General features: G+C 35.6%; 1 protein-coding gene across 11 annotated transcripts in view; it reads right to left on the bottom strand.

Annotated features, from left to right (window-relative positions):
- The window catches only part of LOC109414162 (voltage-dependent T-type calcium channel subunit alpha-1G), a 75,171-nt gene that overhangs the window by 41,127 nt on the left and 11,303 nt on the right, over positions 1-22,741 (bottom strand). For 7 of the 11 annotated variants that reach the window (XM_062858401.1, XM_062858402.1, XM_062858406.1 and 4 more), the window contains 6 exons: positions 16,214-16,335; positions 15,992-16,146; positions 15,834-15,926; positions 15,507-15,748; positions 14,717-15,074; positions 31-207 (listed from right to left, as the gene is read on the bottom strand). In XM_062858401.1, the coding sequence (XP_062714385.1) occupies positions 31-207; positions 14,717-15,074; positions 15,507-15,748; positions 15,834-15,926; positions 15,992-16,146; positions 16,214-16,335 (1,147 nt within the window). The remainder of the gene's footprint in view (positions 1-30; positions 208-14,716; positions 15,075-15,506; positions 15,749-15,833; positions 15,927-15,991; positions 16,147-16,213; positions 16,336-22,741) is intronic. The other 4 variants (XM_062858409.1, XM_029852026.2, XM_062858404.1 and 1 more) reach the window with 2 other exon arrangements.

Here is a 22,741-nt window from a genome sequence, read left to right as displayed (position 1 = left end):
CTGGGTACGATTTTGGACGGTTTAAAATACCTGCCAAATTCCACTATCGCTGGTTTGGGTCATTTTTTCCAAGCAATACACATTTTTATCTGTCGTGGGTGCTGGAATGGTTGGAGGCGTATGATGTATAACATATTCATTAAACATAACAGATGATCTTCTTCTACCTGAGGACGTTGGGCTGAGAGAGTTCGAAGATGATTGATTCTGAAAATAGCGTTATTCAATTGTATGTTCAATACAAGTCTAATATGCTTTTACAGTAGGGAGTACAGATCGACATCTCAGATCATGCGCCACATGATTTACGCTTTAAAGTGCACGAATTGGTTCGATCGAATGACAATTTTTCTTAAGAAAGCAAAGCCTCAATCTAATTTCAAGCATTGCACAGTAAGCATAAATTTTATATTTCAAACGACCAAGTACCCTGAAGATAAAAGATATGATTCTAAGCAACATGCTATTGGTTCGAATCTCAATAGTGTTGATCTACAGATACAAATTATAAAGTTTACATGTAATGTAAACTTCGAATCATGTAAATTTCCATAAAATCGTTTCATACTATCTTTTTAAATCTTTTCTTTTTTGAATGTGTGTCATTTTTATGTGCGATTGTTTCAGAACAAAACCATGGATTGTTATTCTGTTTTTTTACCTAATTACCTGATTGTCTTTTTGTATTCATAATCTAGAGAAAACTTCTATGTTGCTTCCAACTTTCAACGTTACGGCCTGTAGAAAAATCAATACTTTCCCTATACATTATCCATGGATTGAGTAAAAGTACCTTCTTTTTTCCCATCCATCCACACTAGCAAACGCCTATCGCGTGATGATTGTATGCAGAAGTATTCTCGGTACTTACATAGTTGCAACAATCATCACACTCTAACATTTGTTCTTCTTCCAAACTGATTGCCCAAGTCCCTAGGTTTGGCGCGTTATTCTTCAGATAAATGCATAGGCTACTAAAATTGCACACAATAGATTATCCATCCCCTCTATGAGGATTAATCAATTTATGGGAATACATCTGACAAAATTCTTGGCAAGTTTCTGGCAGAACTGCAATTAAAATGCTGAGAAAGTACTTAGCGAGAAGCTCACATTAGTTGCAAGAGCCTATTCTGTGTATCAGAAGCATTTTTACTAGTTTTAGGGGACTTATGGGGCGTTAAGTACAAACGTCTTGAAATTACGCTACAAAAGTGCATCAGAACTTCAGACGCACAAATCTCAAGAAGAAAGCTTCAAACAACAGTGTATTTCATTATTCTATTCTTGCTCACTTGTAATAAGCTTAACATAAGAAGGCACCTGATCTTCTGGTTTTGTTCACGAAGAGATTTGTGCGCTCGAAATCGTGAGTAGGTTCCAAAGTCGACCATTTTGGGATTCTAACAAGTCTGTCCTTAAGCGACGTTGCAAAACATTCAGTAGATTTAGGAAGCTTGTACCGACTTTTCGAACCCTCTAAGCAGAATACCCTCTTCGAATGAGTGTAATCAGTTTCGTACCTTAGTAACATAGGGCGGAATTAAAAGGTACGAAACTGATTACACTCATTCGAAGATTTAGGGAGGTTTTCATTGGTCTTCGGGTAGTTTTACGAACATTTTAGGGCGATTCAGGAGTTTCAGAGGATTTCAAGGATTTTCTGGGACATTGTAGCAGCTTTTAGGTATATTTCATGGAATCTCGGAGGAGTTCAGGAGTGTTTCAAGGGTTTCAGATCCGTTCCATAGGGTGTCAGAGAATTTTAGGGGGTTTCTAGGAGCGTTTGAAGGAAATAAAGGGATCTAAGAGGTTCCAGGAGTACTTGGGAAGGGTTCAGAGGGTTTCAGAGAGAGCTTCAATGGCTTTCAGGGGAGCTTCTCAAGAGGCTTTTGAGCAAATCTAAAAATTCTACTCTGAAACCCCTAAAACGTGCTTGAAACCCACGTATCTCTTAAAACCCTTTGAATCCCTTTCAAATGCCATTAATCTTAATCTTGACCCATGAAACCTCCCTGTCATTCTTTGAAGCGTCTTTGAATCTCTCTGAAACATTCCTGGAAGACCCCTGGCACGCCCCTATAACTCTTTAGAACGATCTGAAACCTTCTTGAATTCACGTGCAGACCACTTGAAACGCTTCTGATGTTGCATTAGGCAAATCTGGGGGAGACATTGATTTGTGTGAATCGATTCGAATCGGATCAGCAGAATCGATTCACCGATTTAATCGAATGCTTTGAATCGATGTTTTCCCATCGATTAGATATTATAAAATATTACAAAACTCCAAAATAATTCGTTTGTTACATTATTTGTCTAAATAAATTCAATTTCAAAATATTAAAACACTTCAAGACTCTGATTCAAAAATGAATAAAACGTTAAAGTGCATTCTGAAAAAAAAAACAAATTTAATATTTTTGAATCGAAAGAAAAATCCCCAGAGAGGTATTGCCATATTGTACTGAAATAAATTCCCGCAGACTGCTGATAGAAATTCCCCCAGAATATTTAAAGAGACTCCTCCAGAATTATGAAAGGAGTTCCTCTAGAATTATTAGAGAGATTTCTTCAGAATGCTAAAAATGATAACACCAGAATCCTGAGCGACATTATCTAGAAAAGAAAACAAGACTCTTCCGGTATCTCGGAAGGAATTCACTCTGAATTCTATTAAGGAGTTTCCTGGAATCCTGAGAGACATTACCCCATACCTATGAGACGGATTGTCTCAGAGTCCCGAAAGGAATTCTCCCAGAATCCTGTGATAGATAGTCTCAGAATCCTTAAAAAAAAACTTTCCCTTGGGATTCTCTCAAAATGTTCCAGATGCGTAAATAGGATTATCCTAGAATCGTAAGATGAATCCTCCCAAAATCATGAGAGTAATTCCAAGAGCTTTTCTTTCACGTTCTTGAGATAAATTCATCAAGAATTGTGAGAGAGATTCCCACCAAACAAAACAGATTTTCGGAATTCTAAGATGAATTCCGCAAGAAACTTAAAAGAAGTAACCCAGAATCCTAAAAAGCGTAGCTTAAAACCCTAAGAAGCGTTCCAGAATTCTGAGAAAGGTTGGCCTCAAAATACTGGGCGAGTTTGCCAAAGAAACCTAAGACTATACTCTCACAGAATTATGGAAGATAGGATTCCCCCAGAAATTTGAGAAGAATTCCTCCTGAATCCTTTTAAGTATTCTCCCCTAAAATTCTGGGTGGAATCGTTTAAAGTTCTGGGAATAAGCCTGCCATAATCCCGAAAGGTATTCTCTAAAATTCTACGAGTGATTCTTCCAGAATCCTGAGAGGGATCATAGGGGTTTTTCCAGATTCTTGAAAGAAATATATCTAGAATCCTAAGAGGGATTTTCCCGAAAATCTGATGAGGATTCTCCCTGGGAGGGATTATGAAAACTTCTAGAATGGACTTCTCAAGCATCCTGAGAATGATTCTCTGGAATTCTGAGAGATATTTCCACATAAAACAGAAAAATTACCGCAGATTCCTGAAAGACATTGCCCAGAATCTTTGAAAGGACTCCCCTAAACTCCTGAAAGGGATTGTCCCTAAACTTTGAGAGTGATTCCTCTAGAATACTATGAATTATTACACCAGTATCTCAACAGAATCTTCCTATAACCAAATCAGGAATTTTCATTGATTACTAAGAGGGATTCTCCCAGAATCCTGAAAGGGATTTCTGGGAGCAACTGCTCCAAAATACAGAAAACAGAATTCTACTGGAATTCTCGTATAATGCTGAGAAGGATTTCTTCCGAATCTTAAGAGGAATCACAAAATCTATGCGAGGGATTCTTCACAATCACAATTTCTCTAGAGAACTCTGCCCAGAATCTCGTGAGAGATTCTTCAATAATTCATAATTCTGAAAGAAAGAGCCTTAGAATTTTGAAAAATATAGCCTCCAGAATCGGGCCCATATAGCCGAGGCGGTAAACGCACGGGTATTCAGCATGACCATGCTAAGGGTGACGGGTTCGATTCCCGGTCGGTCCAGGATCTTTTCGTAAAGGAAATTTCCTTGACTTCCTTGGGCATAGAGTATCTTCGTGCCTGCCACACGATATACACATGCAAAATGGTCATTGGCAGAGGAAGCTCTCAGTTAATAACTGTGGAAGTGCTCATAGAACACTAAGCTGAGAAGCAGGCTTTGTCCCAGTGAGGACGTTACGCCAAGAAGAAAGAAGAAGAAAGCCTCCAGAATCATGAGACAAATTCCGCAAAATCTTGAGAGAAATTTTCGCAGGATCCTGGTGGCATTACCCCCGAAAGCCAAATTTTCAGAGAATCTGAAATCTGGAAGAGTACTTAGTGATCTTCCCCCAGCATCTTAAAAGGATCTTACGCACAATCCCGAGAAGGATACCACTAGAATCCAGTGTAGGATTCCCTTAAAGGGTGATACGGTCAAAATTTGGTCACACAATTTTTTTCATAACTTTAGACTGCGTACACCAAAACAGCTGATTTTTGGACCAGTAATGCTACATTATATGTAGCTTATACCATAAAATTTTCATAAAAATCGATTAAGTATTGGTTGATATATAGATAAAACCATCGACCTACCTTTTTAAAATTTTGTACAAAGGCGCTCCATAGTAAATTTTCGGAAATTTAAGGTCAGTAAAGCACAATTTTGATTATAGAGCTACCAATACTGCTCCGATTTTTATCAAAATTTTACAGTATAATACTATTATGAAAATATGTTCTTAGTAAAATTTTGAGCCATTTTGTATGAATACTTTCAAAGTTGTAGACGTTTGAATATGAAAAAAACTGACCGGGTGCCACTTAAGCAAATATGACTTTGTAATGGCTGGATCAAATTTAATGAAATTTTTACACAACATTTTGATATGCATACTTTACATACAGAAAAATTTTGATTGAAATCGGTTAAGTATCTCTGGCTCTATAAATAAAACAGTAAAAATGTGTTCTTATTTGTGCACAAAATTTTAAAATTGCAGATCTCAGGGTTCAACAATACCTCCGTAAATACTAGACCGATTTTTATGAAAATTTTATTGTAGAAGCTACATATAATGTACCATTACTGATCCAAAAACCAGCTGTTTTGGTGTACGCAGTCTGAAGTTATGAAAAAAATTGTGTGACCAAAATTTGACTTGACTTGACAGAATTTGACAAAATTTGACCACCTAAACAAATATAACTTTGTAACGGCTGGATCAAATTGAATGAAATTTTTACACAACATTTTGATATGTATACTTTACATACAGAAATTTTTTTATTGAAATTGGTTCAGTATTTCTGGCTCTATAAATTAAAGAGTAAAAGTGTGTTCTTATTTTTTAATCCTCTTTGAACAAAATTTTAAAATTGCAGTTTTCAGGATTCACAATATCTCCGCAAATACTAAACCGATTTTGATGAAAGTTTTATGGTATAAGCTACATATAATGTACTATTACTGGTCCAAAAATCAGCTGTTTTGGTGTACGCAATCTCAAGTTATGAAACAAATTGTGTGACCAAGTTTTGACCGTATCACCCTTTACAATCCTAGGAAATATTCCCACAGAATTCAGAGAGGGATTTCGCCACAAGTTTGAGAATGATGAGTATGATTCTCCAAGAATTCTGAGAGGAGTTCTTGAGAATGCTACGAAAAATTTTCTCAGAATTCTGAGTGGGATCCTAACTGAGGATCTTCCAGAATCCTTAGAGGGGCCTATGGCTGAAAATCTCTATAATAAAGAAATAAAAAAAATCCTTAGAGGGATCAACCCAGATCATCCAGAAATTACTTGTAATCCTGAAAGGGATATCACCCTTGGTAGGGAATACCCCAAAATCCTGAAATGAATTCCCTTAGAATAGAGAGAGAGATTCCCTAGAATCACAGACAAACAGACGTTTCACTCTTCGGAAGGCCTTGGTACATGGATTTAACGATGAATTTAAATTTCGTTTAATTTCCGCGATCCTTCCACCAGAGGTGCTAGAGTTCGATCGCTTTGACGTTTGCTAGTGTACACGTTCCTGAATGATGCAAACGAAATTTACAGGAGATCTGTGTAGTAGTATGCGTGTGTCTCGCGTGGCTCTACTAACATGGATTGCCTCAGAAGTTTTTCCACAGGATTCTCCCAGAATGCTTAGACGGATAAAACTCCCTGACGGATTCTTCCAGATTCCTGAGAAAAATTCTCCTGCAGTATTGAAAGGCATCCTAGAAGGGGGCATCTCTCACATTATTAAGATAAATTCATCTAGAATCCTGAGAAGGATTCTCAAAAAAAATGTTCGGAATGCTGAGAAGGATGCGCTGGAGGAACCCTGAAAGACATTCTCTAGACCATAAGATGGATTCCTCCACAAACCTGAGAAAGATTCACTTAGACTCCTGGGAGGGATTGCCCAAGAAACCCGGGACAATATCTCCATAATATGGTTTTGTGAACCCTAACCATAATCGATTCTCTCTTAACCTGGCATCTCACGATGCTAATAGTTGAGGGATGCGGTTCATTGTTGTGCTTTTAGATGCCTATCGGATAAAATGTGCAGTGATCTTAAGTGACAAAATATGTAATGTGTTCCTTCTACAGCATAGATCCACTGAGGAGATCATGTTAAGGAGACTGAGTAGCACAATGGAGTAGTGCAGTGCTTCCCAAACTGTGCGCCGCGGCGCCCTGGTGCGCCGTGAACATCTCTCAGGGGCGCCGCAGGCTTTTGGGCCAGAACACAAAGAACAAACTCTTATTATTGATGGCAGAATATATTTTTAGCTGTTTTTGTGTTGTTTTGTAAAACTAGTGTCACCTCAAACCCTTTTTTGTATTCGATACCAATGTTTTGGCTTTTTTGTGGAAGACTTCAAAAGAAACTCATTCAAAGCGGTTTTCCCTCTTCTAAATTTCCAAAGTCTACGAATGTTTTTCGGGATTTATAAAATCTTCATAAAACATTTAGATTTTTACAAATTTTTATATTTCCGGAATTTTGAATTTTTTTTTTTTTGTGAGACTCACAAATTGCTGGAATTTTTATGATTCAGCTTAGTTTTCGATTTTATCAATAGCTTGTAATTCAAAGTAGATATTTCAAGAAACTGTTTTGAAGTTCTTTCCATAATACTGTCATCTATAATTACTGTCAATCTCCAGGTATTCGTGCTGTCACAAACGTTTCGGGACGACGTTTTTACTTACATCACTATCATAACTTGTTAGTTTGTCTCTATGATTGAGATTTCCTCCTATAGACTGGTTTAGCTCCTTATCATAAAAAAATCTGCGACAATTTATGTGTCGATTTCATGCATGAATCTGAAACTGCCTTTTTGAGTTGTTGAGTTGAGTTGAGTTTTTTGAGTTCCGAATACAAAAACATGACCCCTCACCGTCACTGTCAGCCTTTCGGACAGCTTCTTAACAATTCATTTTTATATCTATTTTCCCTTATATTTGGTAATCTACGTACTTTATATCAAAAATTTCAAAGTTTTGCAATGCAATCCTTGAGCAATCTAAAATTTGTGTTAAGTTCTGCGAATCTTTAAGCAATATTACTTTTTTTTTAATTATAAAAAGCATGACATTGAAGGCTTTTTTACGATTTATATTTGAAATTTTGAACTGAAGGAGTTAAAATTATTAAAATTCTTTGTAAAAAGTTGTTGGTGCGCCGCTAAAATTTTGAAAATTTAAAAAGGCGCCGCGGTAGCAAAAAGTTTGGGTACCTCTGAGTAGTGCGTTAGTGATTACTAGAAATCGGTAAGGGATTGAGAAGTTTGAAGCCATTCCACAGTGGCTGATTTCGTCATTTTAGCGCGCTTAATTAATAACTTTTTTACTATGAAGTTTAGCATCATGATGTCTTCGGGAAAGTTTTTCACTATAATAAGGAGCTTCTTTTGAGCTTCTGTGAAAAGTGATCAATCCCCCTAAAAGTGAGATAGAAAATTTATTTTTTGAATTTTTCAAGATACGAGGTTGGTGTCTTCACAAAAGTTGTGAAAAATGTAGTTTGGAGCAACTTTGCCGAAGACACCAAGTTTGTAACTCCGTTACTTTTCAAGATACGTTACGTTTTCTTTCATCAGCCCCTTGAAAAAGGTTTTTGCGCAATAACTTTTTAAATATTGATTCTACATTTTTCTCATGTTCTACAAAGTTATAGATAATGGTAAAACACATAACTTTGCCGAACATGACATCCCACTAATTCCAAAATTAAAATAGTTATAACGGTTTTTACAGATTTTTGGGCCATATTTCAAGCATATATAACTTAACTATAGGCAATTATATGCAAATTTCCTTTTACGCATGTGAAAGTACATGTAATTGCCTCTCTTAGAAAGCCAAAATCATCAAACTGTAAGAAACTGTAAGATGGTTTTTGTATAGAAACGCACATCCATTTATGTTACTCTTATATGGGATTTATATATATTTTCAACATATTTATTTGACAGTTCATGTCAGCTTGCATTTTTATTGTTATTGTAAGTGTGTGTTAATATAAAGAAAGGTTTGTTGTGTATTCTGGATCATTCATGAAGTACGTTACATAAAAACTCAACAACGGGCCGTCCATATACCACGTGGACAGAAAATTTATGGTTTTTGACCCCCTCCTCCCTCCCCATGGACAAGCGTGGACTTTTCATTGACCCCTACCCCCCTCCCCCAATGTCCACGTGGACAACCGAAAAAGTTTTTTTTTATATTTCTAAAATAAATGGAAAAAGTGATTTTAAAAAGTTTTTTTTAGTATTGTTTTTTTTTCTTCGTAAACAATGTCTTAAATATAATTGAAAGCTTTATAAAATACAAATTTTCTATAGCTTTTCATAGAATACAAACAAGTAGCACAAAATTGGTACCTACAAGTTTTCAACATTGTTTTTAATTCAGCTTAATGTTTGTGAGAGTGTGGGTTCGATTCTTGCTCCAGTTGGTGAAAAATTTTCGTCAAACGAAAAATTCTTCATTGGGTGTTTTTCGTGTAATGCTCATCGCCTAATGTTAGTGATTGTTCAATGTTTAGTCCGTACAGCCTCTGGTTGAGGACGGTGTTTTTTTAATGTTTGTTCAATTTATGATTGTCTGATTGTTTTGTTGAGATAAGGTAATTTTAAATCTTAGATTTTTGTTGAGATAAGATTATACTGATTAGATTCTTACAACAAAAAAAAACAAGATTTACAGCAACTAAATTGTATTGCTGAAGTGTAGACTTTAATATCCATTAGAAACATCTTAAATTTAAAAGGAACCTACAAAAAAAAGTTTTTGAGATAGGCCTCCAAATCCCTACATGTATTTTGAAACTTCAAAGTAGTTTAAGAATTTGATATGAAACTTCGAAAAATCCATACAGAAGTTCAATGAAATTTTTCTGACTGAAACACCAACATTTGCATGGTCTACACTCCATTTCAAATCTCCATAATATTCCTCGATGAAGAAAACTAAGTAGATAGAAATTCTGATAATTTAGAACAAATTAGTCTGTTAATCAATACCATGATTTCTTTTCTTGAAGAAGTAACTTACAACTAAAAGAATATGTATAATAAAATAAATGTATGAAAGAACTGTTGAAAAGAATCTCATCAATAATTTTATTCTTGTAATTTTGATTCTTGTTTCCTAATTTATATGTCAATGTTGTCCACGTGGTCATTCGACGAACCCCCACCCTCCTCTTCATGGACAAGCGTGGACTTTTCGCTTACCCCCTCCCCCCTCCAAGCTGTCCACGTGGTATATGGACGGCCCCCAACTACTTCTATTTTCTCATTAACTCACAATGCTCCACGTAGAGTAACATATATGGATGTAAGTTTCTATACAAAAACCATCTTACAGTTTCTTACAGTTTGATGATTTTGGCTTTCTAAGAGAGGCAATTACATGTACTTTCACATGCGTAAAAGGAAATTTGCATATAATTGCCTATAGCTAAGTTACAGGGGATAGACAAAATGATCGGGACAGGCAAAATTTTCACTTTCCAAAAAATCTTCAACTAGCTGTAACTTTTCGAAAAGTGCGTCAAATATTCTCAAATTTTTACTGTAAGTTCTTCAACTAGTTGTGTATCAGTGGACAAAATTTGGAAAAGATCGGACAATTCTTCACGAAGTTATAAAGATTTTTGGAAAAGATAAAATTATCCGATAGCCAACTTTGAGCTGTTATATCTCCGGATTCAATGAACCGATTGCAATGAAATTTTGACCATTTAAGACTTATATAATGAACTCTGGAAAACATTTGACTCAACTTGAAATTTTTAACAAGCGAAAAAGTTATAGCGATTTTATTTTTTTCACGATTTTTTAGTAAATTGGTCTATTCTTAATATGCATCTCATTACTTTTTCATTTTATTGGCGGCTATGTTGTTACTTTACTTCAAAACGCATTTATATATAAGTCAATTAGAGGGAAACTAAATGAACTATAATTTGCATCTTGAATTTTGTAACGATGTTGATGTTTTGCATAATTTGGTGTTTTATTAGAAAAATAATCTAATCGTTATAATTTTCTTCCGTGTTAAGAATATTAAGATAAGTCAATGTTTTTTCATAGCTCATTATATAAGTCTTAAATGGTCAAAATTTCATTGCATTCGGTCCATTGAATCCGGAGATATAACAGCTCAAAGTTGGCTATCGGATAATTTTACATTTTTCAAAAATCGTTATTACTTCGTGAAGAATTGTCCGATCTTTTCCAAATTTTGTCCACTGATACACAACTAGTTGAAGAACTTACAGTAAAAATTTGAGAATATTTGATGCACTTTTCGAAAAGTTACAGTTAATTGAATATTTTTTGAAAAGTGAAAATTTTGCCTGTCCCGATCATTTTGTCTATCCCCTGTATATATGCTTGAAATATGGACCAAAAACTATAAAAACCGTTATAACTATTTTAATTTTGGAACTAGCGGGATGTCATGTTCGGCAAAGTTGTGTGTTTTTCCATTATCTATAACTTTGTAGAACATGAGAAAAATGTAGAATCAATATTTAGAAAGTTATTGCGCAAAAACCTTTTTCAAGGGGCTGATGAAAGAAAACGTAACGTATCTTGAAAAGTAACGGAGTTACAAACTTGGTGTCTTCAGCAAAGTTGCTCCAAACTACATTTTTTTACAACTTTTGTGAAGACACCAACCTCGTATCTTGAAAAATTCAAAAAATAAATTTTCTATCTCACTTTTAGGGGGATTGATCATTTTTCACAGAAGCTCAAAAGAAGCTCCTTATTATAGTGAAAAACTTTCCCGAAGACACCATGACGCTAAACTTCATAGTAAAAAAGTTATTAATTAAGCGCGCTAAAATGACGAAATCAGCCACTGTGCATTCCTGTGCGAACGAAGTGCCTTTATCATACTAAAGTCACATAACTCTTTCTTGTCCATTTTGTGCAGGCCTTTCGTTTCAACCCAAATTCAATGGATCTGTGAGTCAACACGGTATGGTTCAATGCCTTGGTGTACCGCCAGGCCAGGAAGTGTTATCTGCTGTGGAGTTACTGGCATGGAGCCGGTCTGTTCTTCTGTCCGGACAGATTTTTGATTTCCTGTCGCCGTGGGATGCACTAGGACAGGAGTTTCAGACCTTTTGCTTCGCGGTGCACTTTTTAGAAATAAATCGTCGCGCGGTGCACTCTTTCAAAATTTCTAATAGATTTTATGCAATTCTGTATTATAATTTCTATTTTATGCAATTCTGTATCATAATTTATATTTTATTTAACTCATTTCGGTATCATAATAAGCATTTTTTCCGAACTGGTTTATTATGCAACTGGAATGAGTTGCATAATGAAAAATAGTTGTATAATGTTCATAATGCAACTCATTTGAGTTGCATTATGAACATTATGCAACTCAAATGAGTTGCATTATGAAAAAATCATTGCATAAAATTTTGTATGGAACTTGTTGCATAAATAACTAGTATGAAACTCGTTGCAAAACTCGTGCTGAAAAAAAAACAAATTTTTTCAACTCGTTACATAAATAACTATTATTTGTTTGTTACAAAACTCTAGTGTATTTTTCGATGTCTCTTCCTGGTACATACACTAGACATGCCGTTGAAAAGATTTTCTTTCACCGATCATGACTATGACATGATTGTATTTCTTTATTACTTGTCCACCTTTACTTTTCTGCTGGTGGTTTTTTTTTTTCGAAATTCCAGTCCAGGTCTTTGAGAATTCTCAGCGAAATCCTCAGCAGATCTCTGAATTCTATCCTAAAAAATAACATTTTTTGAAGGACTCCTGGTGAAAGACTCGGTAAAGTTCTGCTTCTGTACAAAACAGATTTATTTCATAGCTCCTAAGACTATTATTCATAATTACTGAAGATATTTATAAGAACCGGTGGAGTGGACCTGATGTGATGGTTAAAGCACATGATTATCACGCCAAAGACCTGGGATCGAATCTCACTCCTGACAAACTCGCAAAATGCGAGTTCTTCCATCGGAAGGGAAGTAAAACGTGGGTCCCGAGATGAACTAGCCTAGGGCTAAAAATCTAGTTAATACAGATAAAAAAAATATAAGAACTGGTAAGATTTTTGGAAGATCTCCCTTAGTATTTGTCAAACTTATAAGAATATTCGATAAAATTTCCTTTGAAAATAATGAGCATGTTCTCTGAGATCAACTTGGTAAATTCCATGTGAATTGATACAGATATCCCATCTTGCGTTTTTGAAAATATACTCCTTACTTCAACATAAAAACTTGATTTGATTTCCGACGCGACCCATTGTAGATTTTCCTCGTAGTTTTTTGAGTATCGAAAGATCTCTAGATCTCTAGAACTGTGATTTTTCTATGGTCTTATCAGAAACTTTCCTACAGTTCCACCGTAAGATCGCTTTATTCTGAATTTATTTGAAGTTTTCTAAATTGTATAAAAAAAATAGTATCTTACATTGAAGGTCCAGTGAATAAACTACAATTTCTAGTTAAAAAAAGCTTTTGTGGGATACTTAATACTGTGATATAACCCAAATCATTTTATTCTGGTTTTATGATGGTTAAATCAGGCCTCCTATATTCTATGTAACTAAAAGATATATTTTGAGTGATTTAATTACTAAACACACACACTAATCATTATTGTGAAGGCAACATATTTGGAAGACACGCGGTGCACTTTGCAAAGCTTCACGGTGCACCAAGTGCACCGCGGTGCACGATCTGAAAACCGCTGCACTAGGACACTGACGCCACACAACACTAGGTTTAAGACGTAAGTCAAAATTTTAATAAACCCATTTACTCATTTCTTGCATGTAAACTTATGTTTTTGTCTTGATACGGAATTGGGTTCTTTAGGGGTATCCGGATTATTTCAAAATCGGATTCTCCGCCCTACAATTAGTCGAAATCCAAAATTTCATAATTTTCGGAGTCTGGGAACTATTTTTAAAATGCATTTAAAGTTTGTATAGGGAAATTTTTTTGTTCGGGCCGAACTGTCACTTAATCGATTGAACTGTCATTCTATCCACAAAAATGAAAACTGTTTTGTTAATTTAACCATCACAACAAAGGTATTAGAATCCAATAAAGTCACGTTATACTCAGAAAAATGAGCTCTTTCGATTAGGCTATAGAAAATAGCAATATTTTATTCGCTAAACAACCCAATTGACTCGGATAGATTATTTCATGATGGTTCCTCAATCGAACCTTGGTCTTAGAGGGAAAGGTAATTGGGTTAAGGTCATTACTTCCTCTTCGTACCATCTTTGTCTCCGTCTCATACGACCTTTCTTTAGAGAGGTGATAAGCTATCAAGCTTTGAATTTGTAGGTATTTGGAAAGCAGTCGAAAAAGATTCACACTTGCACCAAATGTACCTAGTACAAAAACACTGATAAGGCCAGTGCAGTGGTTCTCTACGGGCACGAGACCTGGACTATGCTCGAGAAGGACAAGGAAGCACCCGCAATTTTCGAGCATTAGGTGCTTAGGATCATCTTTGGCGCAGTGCAGAAGAACGGTATGTGGCGGCGAAGAATGAATCACTAGCTTGCTGCATTCTACGGCGAACCTAGCATCCGAAAGGTGGCTAAAGCTGGAAGTATACGATGAGCTGGGTATGTTGTGAAAATGCCGAATTGCAACCCTGAAAAGGTGGGCAGACCATGTGCAGAAAGATCTGGTAAATGTGGGTCGCGGCCGAACCTGGAGGACTGCACTGCAACCATGAACCGAATGTTGTGACGAGGAATCGTTGATTCAGTTGCATTTAATTGTAATGTTAATGTAACGCTAAATAAATGAATGAATTATTGAAATATGATTGAAAAGCCAAACAATAGATTAAGTTGAACCGATCGGAATGGCGCATCAAATCCAGTTTGACTTTCTATACCAAAGAATCATAACCTTTTCTGTTGTTTAGTCAGTTAAAGCCCCGTACTAACGATACGGAGTCGTGGGTTCGCATCTCATCATAATCAAGAGGTGTGTTTCCACAAATCCAACTCCCTTACATATTTGCTTGGTTCATCATGATTTGCTCACTGTGCAATGTGAAACCGATTGGTTCATTGGTTCCGTGCTAGGGAAAGTACCAAAGGATTGCAATACCCATAAAGATGATCTCGAATAGAGAACTTCCGGCTATACCTTGAACAAACCGTTTACTTACATTCTCACTATTGGGAATCTTGAGCAAAACAATTTTCTGTTTGTCGTCCAGGTTGGAATAGTTGGTGCAATTGTTGAGTGCGTTGTTTTTGATGTTCTCCACGGAAACCATTTCGGAAACGTCCGGTGAGGACATTTGCTTCTCCGTTCCCACGGTGCTGGGTGCGTTCCTTGGTAATCGTGGGATGATGGCGCAAGGTGTGTTTGAGCCCTGATTATTACGGTGCTGCACTCCGCTGACTGCCAGAGCGTTCATTTTCGGACATTTTGGATGATGCACTTTGATCTTGTTTGGTGACAGTGTTAGAGTTTCGGGGGTGTGCGGTAGCAAACCCTCTTTACGGTTCTGGTATTGGTATCTGCAAGAGGATGATTGAGGATTCGAAGTTCTGGTCAGTAGATTGACTTGTAAGGATTTTCGGTGCGAACAAGAGGTTGAGGAATAACTTTTTAGTATATTACATTTGCGTGGCATGTTTTAAGCATGTGAAACATTTGAACAGCGTGCTTTAACTTGACAAGAAAAACGCAGAAACTTCACTAACTAGAATATTCAACGTGGTTAATGATTGTTAGGCATAAAACTGTTACAGTCACGTTTTTGTGTGTTTAAACTTTGAAGATTATGGCAGGAAGCTTAGTCTAATGCGTGGGGCATGTGCATCTGAAATGCACTGAATCGAATCAATCATGCTAAAGCAAATGGTTTCTTAGATAGGTACGAGGGGAATCGGGTGCAAGAATGGGTTATGGGAGGTGCGTCAAAGAGAATAACAACGAGACATTCATACTTATACTGTCGTAACTTCTTAATGATGCGGCGCTTGAGCCTCCGGTAGAGATGGGCAATGTATTTGACAATTTCGGCGTAGCAAGTCGTCGGCTCGGAGTTGTTTGTGCTGGATGCCAGCGTGGAGGTTGATGTAAATCTGGCCCGCTCCTGGCGCATACGCTCCATCTCTCGTTTTTTGGTTTCGGAAAATTGCGTAGCAATAACGACTAGGCAAAGGTTGATCATGAAGAATGATCCAATCTGGTGAAGAAGAAATGAGTCGAAAATTAGGACAACTAACTTCTTTTTTAAATATTGAAGGTTATTGATCATGGTAAATACTCACCACAATTAGTAGTACAAAATAGATCCAATCCCAAAAGCTGTGTGCATCTTGGACGTAGTACATTATGTCAGTCCAACCCTCGAGTGATATGACCTGTTTCAAGAATAACCCGGATCACTTATTATCATGCATCAATTTAAATATGGTCTTTTTCTCACCAAAAATATAGCAACCCAGGCCAATCCGATGTTGTCGAAGGATATTGTTCCTTGAAAAGGATTATTCCCTAGCTGTGTACAGTTCGTGTAGTACTGATTCCAGTTAACGCAAGAGCGAGATGTGGGATAATTGTTGGAAAAGGGTATGGCAGAGGCTGCAAAAGTAGAAACATGCTCATTTTGTGCAACTTAGTGACTTAGCAAAGAATCCAAACAATTTACCATTGCAAACCAGTGGCCCTATCCGGTAGGGAGGAAGATTGTTACACAGATGCATTCCCGAGTCGTCCGGCTTCGAGCAGATGTAGTCTTGTTCTTTCGAGAACTCGTAGTAAAATGATATGCTGTCGGGGCGCAACAATTGGTGAGTTTAATATTCCAAATTACTTTTTTCTACTCGTCTCAACACATAGTTAGGCGCGAAAATCGACTTGGCATGCTGACTGAGATTGGTATTATGGGTAGATGACAGTTTCAGCAAAGCGTATCGAACTTAGTTTAAAGCAGTAAATTACAGTTTACAATGATTAGGTTGTGAGACGCCGACGTATTATAAATTGTACAGAAATATAGTTTTGCTAAAGCAGATTTTAAGTTTGCAAATTAACAATAGAAGAACTAGGTAAGAGAATTTTCAGAAGTATAGGAAAGAATGGTAAGACTGAGAAACTACAAAATTACTTGATTAAACTACATAACCTGAATGTAAATATCAGGGCAATTAGGAAGCTTATATACATATTCATTCAAAATACCTGTTTGATTCTTGCAAAAGTTAAGCAATGGAAAGAAAAGTTTTCAGACGAATAACCAATTTTTGTCATGTAACCATTTTGTCATTGTCACCCAGAGATGCAGATTTTTCTGTATTATACAGATTTTTGACCTTCTTTACAGATAAGATACAGAGTACATAAAAATACAGATCATTTAAAATGTGATACAGATTTCCCCAGAAAGCATTTGGAACATAACATTTTATGTTATTTTCAATAAATTTAATGAAAACTTTATAAATTGCTGCTAAAACTCTGAAGCACTTATGCAAATTTGTACATTTTCTAACATGTTTTAGAGAAATACAGGGGATGGCCAAAATGTTTGGGATAAGGACTGTTCAATTTATAAAACGGACAACTTTCGTGTGCGATATCTTTTTTATTTTTCAATAAAATCACTATCAGTTTTTTGCATAACTTTCTATAGCTATTCCCAAATGTAGGAAAAATATAACATTAAGCAAAATATTCTTTATTGTGTAACTGAAGCGATTTTCGTAAAACATCAATAAAAACCCATTTCTCAAAATTCGACATAACTTTCCACATACTTAACATGCACATTTTCATGAAGTTTTCAATGTATTGGAATCATATACTATTCTACTAAAGGTAAAGCTCCATAGTTGGTCAGTAATAATGCACCAAGCATTCTCCAGCTTGATATAGCGAGTTGCCTTGTTTTCAAAGAAATTATTAAAAAATGTTCATTTAAGTCCTGTGTTGCAATAGCACCACGGATTCTACTAAAAACGTGTCCAGAGTAGTAGAATATTGCTCTCTGAATGATACAGAAGAGAAAGTTACTTTTAATTGCATTTTTCATCAACAATTTAATCCATTAAGATGGTCATATTAAAAAATTTCATACTTTTTGCTCCATTGATGCAGATTTTCGACTCTAGCGAGTCTTGTTATTATTCATTTTCAACAAAGTTGGTCCTATGTTATTTTACACCTTATTTTAATAATAATCAGGTGCAAAGTTTTTATTTCCAACATCATTGTTATGTAAAATTTGCATTAGGTTGCATGGCTGTTTGGAAGAACCTTCAGAGAACGAAACTGTTTTGATAACTGTGTCTGTAATGGCGCACAGTAACCAAACCAGCAATGCTATTAAGACGCAGTTTTCTGCATTTAAAACCACATTATTCCCACTTTCGACTGGATGCATAAAAAAATTGATTATTTAATATTTTCATGTCCTTTTTGCTTTACAATTGAATTTTATTCAAAAAATCGAATCTCACTTGAGACTTTAATATCTCAACACTAAATATTCCAATTGAGTTTAAATTTTGCCAGAATGATTATAACTCATGCTGCTGCAGCATGGCACATACTTTTCTGGTATTAAAAACGATATACCATATGTGAACAGTAATTTTATATATATTTTCAATTTTCAGCAATCGAAAAATTCACTTCATTTAACACCTGGCCGATTTTCTATGAAATAAAACTATTTTTATTCGATTCAAAAATGATTAATATATTGGAAGATGACGCACTGAACAACGAAACAAGGGTGGTTAAATTTGAACTACGCATCTTCTTTTTATAGCCTTGTAAAGTTGTCCGTTTTATAAATTGAACAGTCCTTAGGCAACTTCTTTTTCTCTCACGAAAAAGTTCAACATGTTATAACTTTTCATAGAGCGCATCAAAAAATCTCAAATTTTGACTGCTTGTCAACCTACTATATGTGCATCATTGGTACAAATTTGGGCTCGATTGATTAATATTTCGCAAAGTTAGAACCGTTCGGGTAAAACACTATTTTTTAGACAACTCATTTTTGAGCTGTCATATCTCGGAAACCAGTGAACCGAGTTGAATGAAATTTTGAACGTACACTAACAATATGTAAATGCTTCACAAACTATTAAAACATAGGTACTTTTTAAACGTTGAAAAAAACTTATCATGGATTGACACTTTTTGGATTTTTTTCGAAAAATATATTTTTTTTACATCAATGTCAATAAATTTTAGTGTTGATATCCAAAGCTTTTTCACTTCTGTTCTCAAATTATCTCTAATCAGATATATTAGAGCCTATTTAGATTGAAGGAAGAACACATTTAATATTTTTTGTGTGATATTGTAAATTTTACTTATTTTCCTCTATATGGGTAAAAAAGTCAACCCGGCATAACTTAATTTGCCGTGAAAAAATATTACATTTTATAACGTCGTAAAAAGTACCAATATCTTGTTGATAAACGTTAAAAAAATCATTCAATTCGGTTCACTGGTTTCCGAGATATGACAGCTCAAAAATGAGTTGTGTAAAAAATAGTGTTTTACCCGAACGGTTCTAACTTCGCGAAAAATTAATCAATCGAGCCCAAATTTGTACCAATGATGCATATGTAATTGGTTGACAAATAGTCAAAATTTGTGATTTTTTGATGCACTCTATGAAAAGTTACAGCATGTTGAATTTTTTTGTGGGAGTTTAAAAATGTTGCCTATCCCAAACATTTTGGCCATCCCCTGTATATACCAGTAAAAAATTAAAACCGGCAAAAAGAAGTACATTTTTGTTAGTTTCAATTGAAATCTAGTACTCTTGGTGTCTGCTATACTCTCAAATACGGCGATGCAGAATAATCTGTATTGATACAGATTTTTGTTAAAAAAAAAAAAACAATCTGGCATCTCTTTACCATAATCCTTTTTGGAGTTTTTAAATGAACCAACTGGAACATTATCAATGTAAACAACACAAATTCGTAGAAAAATCTAAAAATTCAAATTAAAAAATTGTGATGAGAAGTTAAATTTCTATTTTTATCGACAAACGTAGGCAAGACACAACAAAAATAGTTGAAAAAAAAAATTTGACCAGATAAACAAAGTCAAAAGTTTCGGGTTCTTTTTTTTTTGTAAATAACATAAAAGCTTTGAAGCTTTGTAAAGAATTTACTCCTTTTTAGCGAATCCTACGATTAACGCCAAATTCTCGATTTTCTCGTGAAGTTCCGGATTTGTAGAGCTCTCAAAAAATAATTTAATTTTTACATTCAAATGAACAATGTACATTTTCATTATTGTTATTTCAGATAATTTGTTGGTAGGTCAAAGTGTTTAGAAATTTGCCAATAGTTTTATTCAAACATTTCCATACCTTGCCTCTCGTTTCAAAATCCTGTTACTGCCCAAAGAAAATCCTAGATCCAACAGTTACTATTTTCTAAAAGACTTCGTCGATGACGTCATAAGTATGTATTAGAGTAGCAACCCGGAACAAATCTTTTTTAACCTATATTAGCGTCCAAAACAACTGTGCAAAATTTGGGAGCGATTGGTTGCGTCCCCGTATTCCGCAATGCGATTGAAATTTGTATGGAAAAACGTCCTTTTTTGCATTTTTCTCTTAAATTGAATTTTTTCGTCTAAAACGAACTAACCAATGACGTTAAAGTATAGCCTAGGATATGTCGAAAAACTTTGCCGAAGACCGCGAAGTGATCCGACGCTTGTGAAAATAGTTATTCGCCTGGTAACTTAGGCCAAAAATTGAGATTTTATTATTGATGTTATTCCTTTACATGTTAAATGTTAAGCACCACCGGGCAATCTGTACGTTATAACTTTTTTCAGTGTCGGATCACTTTGCGGTCTTCGGCAAAGTTTTTCGGCATATTCTAGGCTATACTTTAACGTCATTGGTTAGATCCTTCTAGACGAAAAAAAAATCAATTTATTAGGAAAATGCAAAATAGGACGTTCTCGCATACAAAATAAAATGCTTAAATCTTTCAAATTTGATTTGGTAAAACGAAATATTTTGCATGAGTCTTTAATTTAGATGTTAATTGACCAATTTACCCTTTGATTGCTTAAAAAAATATGTCCATGCTCAATAGCTTGCAATCATAAAAGCCCAAAAACGCATATGTTGCCCTATAAATTGAGGTACAGCTCAAAGCTATGACATGCTGGAACAAATCTGAGCTCGAATTCGGATTCAGTGGCCCAAAATCTGTCAGAGACACTTAAGTTTGCTATTGAGACAAAAAAAATGTTGTCCTGTGTTGCCTGTTGTTGTGATTACAAGTCTATCAATTTGCTTGTTCTTTCCGGCATCTCTGGGATTCCTCCAGATATACTTGTTGGGATTGCTCCAGGAATTTATGATGTAATTTATACTGTAGATTTCCTCCTTGGATTGATTTAGCAATTGCTGTCGGGATTCTTCCAGGGATTTATTTATCTTAGAAACCCTTTAGGTATTTGTGATGCGATTCCTCCAGAAATTCTTGCTGAGATTACTTCAGGAATTTTTGCTTCGTTGCTTCTAGGTGTTCCTCCAAGAATTCCGCGGTAATTCTTTCAGGAATTCTTTCGCGGATTTATATAACGATTCATTCAGATGTTTCCCCAAGATTTTTTTCCAGGATTCCTCCTGTGATTCCTCCAGAAGTTTTTCTTGGGAATCTTTCAGGAATTCCTGCTGAGATTCCTTCAGAAATTCTTGAAGGTATTACTGCATGACTTTCTGTTGAAAGTTGATTTCTTCATGAACCCTACAGCGATGTATCCAAGGATTTCTCTAAGGATTTCTCCAATAGTTCCTCCTAGAATTACCACGTAGATTTATTCAAGAACTTCTCTAGGCATTTTCCTATGGATCATTTGATGGATTTGATTATTCCAGGAACTTCTCCGGAAATTTTTATATGAATCCTTACAGATTTTCCCGGGGGTTCCTCCTGGGATTTTTCTTGGTATGCTTATACGAAAATCTCTTGGTATTGCTTCCGAAATTCATTCAGAAACTCTTGATGGGAATTCTCCTGAAACTCATGCTAAAATTTATCGAACCATTTCCGCTGTGATTCATCCTGGAATTACTCCAGATGCTCACCCTAGTACTTTTTTTCCTGAACTTCCTCCAGGAATTTCATTTGATCTTAACAAGGCTTTCTTCATGATGCTCTATTATGCCAGAGCACTATAAATGTTATATTAACCAGGGACAATATTTACAAGTTAAAAGAGCATATGTAACACACAAATAAAACTTGTAATAAAATCTTGGCAGAATTAATTTAGCTTTACAAACTTCATTCACGGCATTCATCAATCATTCCATGAGAATCTCGAAAAAACATACGGTTTAAATCCTGCAAGGAACTGGAACAACTCCCGATAGGAACTATTCAATGCCGGAAGGAATTTTGGTAGTAATTCCAAGAAGAAACGAAACGAATTCCCGATTAAAAATCCGGGAGGGATCCCTAGAGAAACTTTGAAAGAAACTTGGGATGAAATATCTGGGTGAAATCCAGAGAGACATTCTGAAAGAAATTTCAAAAGCATCTTCCAGAAATATCCCACAGGCAGGGATTCCAGAGTGATCTTGACAAGAGCTCCGGAAGAGATCCTACAAAAAACTCCGGGAGTAAAATATTGCGAAGAATACCCGTGAAAAACTTTCGATGAAATCCCTGGTTGAAATCCAGACAGAATCGGGCAGACTACCGCGAAGCATTTTGAAGTAAATTTTGGGAAGAACTGCCGGAGCGATCTCGCGAAATGTTCCAGGAGATATCCCACAAACAACAAACTTTTGGAAACATCTTGTGAGACATTATGCAGAAATGCAAGGAGTATCTTCTGCAGAAATTCTGAGATATCCTCTAGGAACAATCACTGACTGGCAAAACTTCTGGAGAAATCCCAAGGGATCCTCCTTCTGCAAAATAAAACCCGGAAGAAGTTTTGGAGAAATTTCACGACAATTTCTGGGAGATATGCCACAAGGAATTACTGAAGAAATCTCACGAAGAACTTTTGCCTACCGGAGAAAACTTTGTAAAAATAGCCTCAGTTAACCTTTTAAGGAAGTCCTGGTAAAAACTCCGGCAGAAATCTCGCAATGAGCTCCTGGATCAATTCCGAGAAAACCTTTAGATAAAATTACTGCAAGAACGACTGTAGAAACCCCAGATGAAAG

This window comes from Aedes albopictus, chromosome 3 (assembly GCF_035046485.1).
Source record: "Aedes albopictus strain Foshan chromosome 3, AalbF5, whole genome shotgun sequence".
Classification (NCBI taxonomy): Eukaryota; Metazoa; Arthropoda; class Insecta; order Diptera; family Culicidae; genus Aedes; species Aedes albopictus.
The sequence above is the reverse complement of the archived record's forward strand: the minus strand, read 5'-3'. Positions and strand labels throughout refer to the sequence as shown.